This window comes from Arachis ipaensis, chromosome B6, assembly GCF_059453495.1.
Source record: "Arachis ipaensis isolate K30076 ecotype BB chromosome B6, ASM5945349v1, whole genome shotgun sequence".
NCBI classification, from domain to species: Eukaryota; Viridiplantae; Streptophyta; class Magnoliopsida; order Fabales; family Fabaceae; genus Arachis; species Arachis ipaensis.
The window spans coordinates 18,194,149-18,201,609 of NC_142441.1; the positions used below are offsets into that span (position 1 = coordinate 18,194,149).

At 37.1% G+C, this 7,461-nt stretch overlaps 2 protein-coding genes across 2 annotated transcripts; both read left to right on the plus strand.

Moving 5' to 3' along the window:
* Positions 1–414: 414 nt before the first annotated feature.
* Positions 415–1,236, plus strand: LOC107646408 (uncharacterized). Its single transcript, XM_016350593.1, has one exon. The coding sequence runs from the start codon at positions 415–417 to the stop codon at positions 1,234–1,236; it is 822 nt and encodes a 273-aa protein (XP_016206079.1).
* Positions 1,237–2,143: 907 nt separating this feature from the next.
* LOC110263911 (uncharacterized) lies at positions 2,144–3,410 on the plus strand. Its single transcript, XM_088490482.1, has 4 exons — positions 2,144–2,378; positions 2,482–3,098; positions 3,182–3,269; positions 3,316–3,410. Exons 1-4 carry the CDS (start codon positions 2,144–2,146, stop codon positions 3,408–3,410), a joined length of 1,035 nt encoding a protein of 344 aa, XP_088346608.1.
* The last annotated feature ends 4,051 nt before the right edge of the window (positions 3,411–7,461 follow it).

Below are 7,461 nucleotides of genomic sequence, written 5' to 3' on the forward strand. Positions count from 1 at the left end.
AGTATATCTAGGAGACCTTGTACAAGGTCTACTGCCAGAGGATTCCAAAGCCTAGTTTTTAATAATGAGATTCCTTTCGAGGTGCCTTCTGACTCTTATGAGAGCGCAGAAGATAGCCTTTTTAAGCCAAATCTTGATGAAGACAGCTCTTCTAATTCAGATACTGGGGTGAAGAATGTCAACAATGGGAGTAGGAGTAGGGTGAACAAGAACAAGAATGAGAAGATATTGAGAAATGTTGGTCCTCTAGCTAAAGAAAAGGAGAAGATTTTGGTCGAGGATGATGCATTTGTGCAAGAAGTTAGTGATGAAGAAGTGGATCTTGGTTTTATTGGTAATTTTGCTGAAGGTGTAGAATATGGTCTAGATCCTGGAGCTGACTCGGATGGTGCCAATTCATGGCACTCATAGGAGATGAAGACTCCTCCAAATTCGGAAGATGAACTAGAAGAAGACAACGATTCTGATGACGCATGTCCAGTGTTTAGGGAGAGTGCAAGATTTGGTGAATTTCATCTTGAGGTGGGTATAAAATTTGGCACAAAGTGGGACTTTAGAGAAGCTGTTAGGGAGTATACAATTCAAGAGGGTAGGCGCATACGCCTGGCGAAGAACGATAATATAAGGTGCATGGCAGTTTGTAAGGTTAAGGAGTGCCCTTGGGTGATTTATGCATCAAGGGACCATAAAGACACTTGTTGGCAGATCAAAACCTTTAATAACAACCACACATGTCCCAGGGAAGACAGAAATAGGGCTGCTAATAGGAATTGGGTCTGCAGCAAGCTTGTGAAGAAGATTAGAAAATATCCCAACTTCAGACACTGCGAAGCTACAACCTATTTCAGAACACGTTTTGATTTGACACTAAACAAAAATTCAATCTCGAGGGCTTTGATGGATGCTAGAAGTGTAGTGTATGGTGATGAAAAGGAACAATATAAGATGGTGAGGGACTATGGCTTGACTTTGCTAAAAACCAATCCCGGTTCAATAGTGCAAATATGTACCAAACCTCAACCAAATGGAGAAGTTATTTTTGAGAGAATGTATGTGTGCTTAAGTGGTTGTAAAAATGGGTTCAAAGCTGGCTACCGTCCTTTGATTGGATTAGATGGAGCATTCCTGAAGACTCAATTTGGTGGACAAATTCTGTCAGCAGTTGGACAGGATGCGAACCATCATATCTACGTCATTGCGTGGGCAATTGTGGAGATAGAGAATAGGGAGAACTAGAAGTGGTTTCTTGAATTATTGCATCTAGACTTGGGACATTACAAAGAAAATGGCTGGTGCTTTATATCCGATATGCAAAAGGTAACCATGCATATTCGACAAATATTAATCCTATTATTAATTAACTGTTATTGTTGTTATGACAATTATGTTGTGAATGAACTAATACAATTTATTTGGCTGAAATGTTGATTTTATCATTTGTTAGTATGTATGCTATATTAGTGCAGAAAGGTTTCATTTAGTTTGCAAGTTATTTGACTGAATTGTTGAACTGTTTGAAATTTATTTGACTGAAATGTTGATTGGCATGGTCTAGTGCGCCTATTGTCACTGTTAACATGTGATTGTTACTATCTGTGTTGTTTTACCATTGTACATTGTTACTATGGGCTATCGACTTAAATGTCAGGGACTATTATGTGTACTCATGTTAAATGTGAAGGAATATTATGGGGAGGGTGAGTTTACGTTAGGGACTGTTATGGTGATCGACCATGATTGGCAGGGACTAATACACTATGTGTTATTAAATGACCATGACTGGCAGGGACTAATATCAACAGTGCAAGAGGTGATGCGCAACGTGCACTATCGTTTTTGCGTCTGGCATTTGTGGAGAAATTTTAACAAGAGTTAGAAGGATTTACAACTAAGGGGGCTTTTGTGGGAATGTGCAAAGGCAATGACTCATCAAGAGTTCAGGGATGAAATGGACAAGATAAAAAGACTGAATGAAGATGCATGTGCATATTTAGATAAATGGCAAAGAGATGCATGGACTAGAAGCACATTCAGCCATAGGCCGAAGTTGGATAGCATTTGTAACAATGCATGCGAGGTGTTCAATACAAAGATCAAGGATGCAAGAGCCAAGCCCATTATAACATTGTTGGAGGAGGTTCGAATGTTTGTAATGCGAACCATAGCCAAGAACAAGGTGAAACTAAACAATCACACTGGAGTGCTCACACCGGTTATAAAGAGTCGACTGGAGAAAGTTAGAAAAGAATCTAAGAATTGGAAGCCTATTTGGACAGGGGACAACAGATACAAAAAGTTTGAGGTGCATGGACACCCAACTAATCATGTGGTGGACTTAGGAAAAAGACTATGTACTTGCCAATTTTGGATGCTTACAGGTTATTTGCATTGCTATAATAATTGTTTTTGTGCTATAGTAATAATCTGATTAATGGTATATGACTAAAACCCATGGTTGTTGTGGCTGTTGTTTGTATGCAGGTATTCCTTGTGTGCATGCATGTGCTGCACTGTCTCGGGTTAACAATCTACCAGAAGACTTTTGTCACCGCTTGCTAACAATGGAGTCATACAAGGAAACGTATAATCATCATATTAATCCAATTCCTAGACAAACATTATGGGAGCATACAGAAGAATGTAACAGGCCACATGCACCAAAAATAAAGAGGAAACCTGGAAAACTACAGATGAAAAGACAGATGGATACTGATGAGAAGGGTGGTGGAGGATCTAAAAAGTCTAAAGCTGATCCCAAGCCTCAGAGTAACAATGGAGATAATGTTCATCTAAAGAGGCAGTTGGGCCCCTTTACTTGCAGTTTCTGTGGTGATAAAGGACATACAAAGAGAGGTTGTAAGAAGAAGAGAGCTTGTGATGCTGCTGCTGCCGAGGCTGATAAGAAGAAGAAAAATGAAGGAGGTGCGCCTGCATCTGAGCAACAACTTCAGCAGCCTCAAGATGATGGTGACCAACGTGATGGAGAAGACAATCCTCTTGTGCAGTCTACTGAGATTGCACCAGCCACTTCTAATGCACAACCTGTAGAGATAGATATATCTCAGCTAACTGCTTCTGATGTAGAAGATTCTCATAAGGTAACTACCTATTTACATTTCTTAAATTTTTTGTGATTCAAGTGAATCATCATTTATGTGTAATGTAAATTTTTTCTATCTAGGATCATGGAATAAAAAGGCCTTCAAAATTATCACCAAGGAGAAGATCCTCTCCACTAGCAACTTCTGTCCCAGTGAATCTCATGCAGGGTACATTTTATCATTTTTTTACATATTGTTCATTCAATGAATACAGGGTACACACCACCAACTCTTTTAACTCAGGCTTTACAATACATGATAACAATTAACACAATCAATACAGACATTGTAACACTCCGATTACCCTAAGCCTTACCTCTAGCCGTAAAGCAAAGGTTAATAAGAGATTACGGCAGTCCTAAGACTTATACATATATATGTATATAGAAGGAAATAATATGATCTAGAATCCTGATGAAGGAGTAAGCTCAAAAATAGAATTTCAAAAGCGCGAAACGTTCACACGAAACTAACGCACAAGACTCAAGGTTTAGATGAAAGAATAAAATATATATATATATATACAATATTATTATAATCATAGAGAACTAGCCGCAGCTTGCGGAGTTTAAGCCGACTAGTTACAAATAGAACGATACAGAGATTTAGAAGTAAAATAGCTTATACGACCTATCTCTCAATTAAGCCTCTAAGGCCATAAAGATAAATATACAAAAGATGTGAGAGCCACTATAACAAAGAAAAACGTAAATAAACCAAGGAAGAACCATACTCCGCTCTCTCACCATATCCGCAATCTCATCGAAGTAGATTACGACCTGCATCTGAAAAATAACAACAAAGTATGGAATGAGAACCGGAGGTTCTCAGTATGGTAATAGTGCCCAATGATGTAAGATGTAAGGCTCCGGGACGCCGAAGACAATCCTAGAACATCACATCACATACAGATATTCAAGCTGAGAACAAAACAAATAAATATATATAACAAACTTAAACCATAAACCAGGGTTATCTAAACTTAGGGGGAATTCTAACTAAACTAGTCACACCGCTGTATCCCACAGCCCTCGCCACCCTAACCTCCGTGCGATCCCATCGCCACCGCCTACCTAACCTCCTCAGCACCAGATAATCACAATTAATACAAACAAGTAAAACACAAGTAATATTCATATACAACAAGTAGTTCAAGAAGCAGATAGGCATGTTATACAATTAAGCAAACTCAAGTAAACAAAGCAAGCAAGCATATATAAGATGCACATGATGAATGTCTGCCCTATTGGCTGTGATATCACATTGTCGATTCAACTGCCAACCCGACACATTTCCATGGAGACGACGCCCTTCGGAATCCTCATATGGGAACCCCCGAGATATAATGCTCAGATCACTGTCCAGGTACATGTGCCTGCACGCTCTATGGATTCGAAGGGATGCGAGCGGGACCTATTGCCACCGACCTCACATTTAAGCGCAAGCAGGACGAACCACCACCCTTATGCCGCCGCAGCTACCTCGAACAGGCGGGATCCAACCTCAACCCCTGCCCGGGCGCATAGCGTCTCAAAATCTCAATAAAAGTAGTACAGTGGTTTTTAAAAACATTTTTAGCATAAGATGGATCCATCACTTCATTCAGAGCCCTCGACTCTTCACAACCACTATTCATTCTCATTTCATTTCTGAACTCAACAGTTCCTTAGTTCTCATCTCATTCATCAACCATTCTTCACCTACCATTGGACCACCTTCAGTACGCCAGAAACCTAGGCCTCCGTTTTTCTAAACTTTTCCAAACAAACATCAACTAAAACCCTTAGCTTATTTCCCATATTCCCATACTCAAAAGTAGGCCCAAAACCTTTAAAATGGTGTTATAGAAGCTTACAACCTTGTCGAGAAGGTGAAATAGTTGAAAACAAAGTTTAAATTTATGAAACAGGGCGTGTGCGTCTGCACAGGGGTGTGCGTGCGCACGCCCAGGAAGATTTTGAAAGTGTGCGTACACACAGGGGTGTGCGTGCGCACAGGTACTAAAATTTATAAAGTCTGTTCACTCGCACAAGCCGTGCGAGCGCCCCTAACAGACGTCCCTTCCCGACTTGTGCGTGCGCACACGGCTGTGCGTCCGCATAGGTCGTAATTCTTCATTGATGTGCGCGCGCTCAAGCTATGCTAGCGCTGCCAACAGAATGCACTTCCCTGCCTATGCGTGCGCACAAGTGTGTGTGCGTCCGCACAGGTCAAAATTCTCACAGGGTGTGCGTGCGCACATATCAGAAAATCCTGAAATTCTGCAACTTTGCAAAATTTCAGATTTTTAACACCAATTTTGAATGATCATAACTTCCTCTACAAAATTCCAAATTTTGCAAACTTTATATCAAATCGAAGGGTTTCCAATAATCTTTAAATATAAACCAAATTCAACAAATTTTGAAAACCAAGGCCAAAGTTATGATCAAGCAAAGTTCATCAAAATTCCACTTTTACCTAAAACCTCATAACCTCAATTTTAACCAACCTTCCCTTCAAAACCAAATCAAAACCTACCCAAACATCATAAACTACTACCACACATAACACATTACCTCTTCATATCGTTCTCCTTAATTTCACTTAAATTACTCAACTATTATACCATATCTCACTACCAAATCCATAATTTTCTACAAAATCATAAATTCACACTCATAATCATAATCAATAAACAACAACCTCGACCACCAAAACAAATCCTCATAAATTCCAACAATCATGATCAAACCCTATCCCTCATAAAGCACATCAACACCAATGATACCCAACAATACTCAACAACCACCATAACCAACAATCATAAATCATCATCAATATATGTCATTAAACACCATAATCATCAATATCCTTTATTTCAATCCACCATAAATATTTCACATTAACTCATCATCTAAATTCTCAAAAGTCTCATTATTCATCAATATAAGTAATCATCATCATCCACAATAATTCTATACACCAACAATTAACATTAATTCACATATAATTACTCATACACCCACAATCAGGGACGGATCCAGAAAGTTTAGTATGGAGGGGCCGAATTTTAGATAAATTTTTTTCATTTCATAAAAATAATTAACATATAGTTATTAGAGTTAATTTTTTAAAAATTTTATTTTTAATATGATAGTTACATAAAAAAAATATAACAATATCAATAGTACATTATAAAATTATAAAGTACCAATAATTTATAGCGTGTTTAGTTAAAAATGATTACATATCTTATTAATTAAAATTAATTCTTTCAAAAATTTTTTAAAATTTGAAAATAAATGATAAATTATTAATTATTTGAAAGATACAATACCTTTATAGAATACAAGATATAAAATATTTTTATAAAAGTTTTTCTTTCAACAACGTAAATTTAGAAGAAAAATAAGTATTTTTTATAAGAAAAAAATATCTAAAGTACATCATGTGATTACCAAAATATAAATACGTAAGTTATTATTAATATAATAATATAAATTTTAAATATGTTAATATAAAATAAATAAATGATTTTTTTAAATAAATATAGAAATTATTATATAAAACTAATTTGAAAGTTACAAAAATTTGAGGATATGATATTAAATTAGTTAAGCAAAAAATATTAGTGAATTAAATAATTAAGACATAAATTTATCACATAATAAAAAATAAGACATATAAAAATACTAAATTATATAATATTTTTTATATTTTTAAATACATATCTCATATATAAATATAATTTCTAAAAATTTTGGGGGGGGGGGGTCGAGGCCACTACTCGCCCCCCTTTAAGTCCGTCCCTGCCCACAATATTCAATCCTATCTTAGGGTCTACTAGCCTAAGTGTCCATGAACATTACATATTACATAAAGAAAATCGAAACCATACCTTGGTCAATTCCCAAAATGTTCCAAATATCAAAACGAAGCCACCAAGCTTGCTCCAATGCCTCAACCAACACCAACAAACACCAAGGCTCACACTAACAACACATATATCACTAAAATCAAAACATAAGATGCATAAAACAACTAAACACAAGGGTTTAGTGAAGTCTTACCTTACCCAACGTGATTAGGGGTAAAATTCAACATTTACTCGCTACTAGAGATCACCTAAACAAGCAAAACCACAAAATCTACTCAAAAACTAAACCCAAAAATGAACAGAACCTAGGGCACGAAACTGGAGCGTGAAGAGAGAAGTATTACCAGATTTTTTTAGATATAAAGGAAGAGCTCGTCAAGAGCTTCGCGTGGCCGCAAACGGTTCGTCAATCGGAGCTCCGGATCAAAAGTTATAGCTCCCGGAAGGCGGAGGTGAAAAGAGCACTCTCTCTTCACTCTAACCGAACTCTCTCTCTCTCTT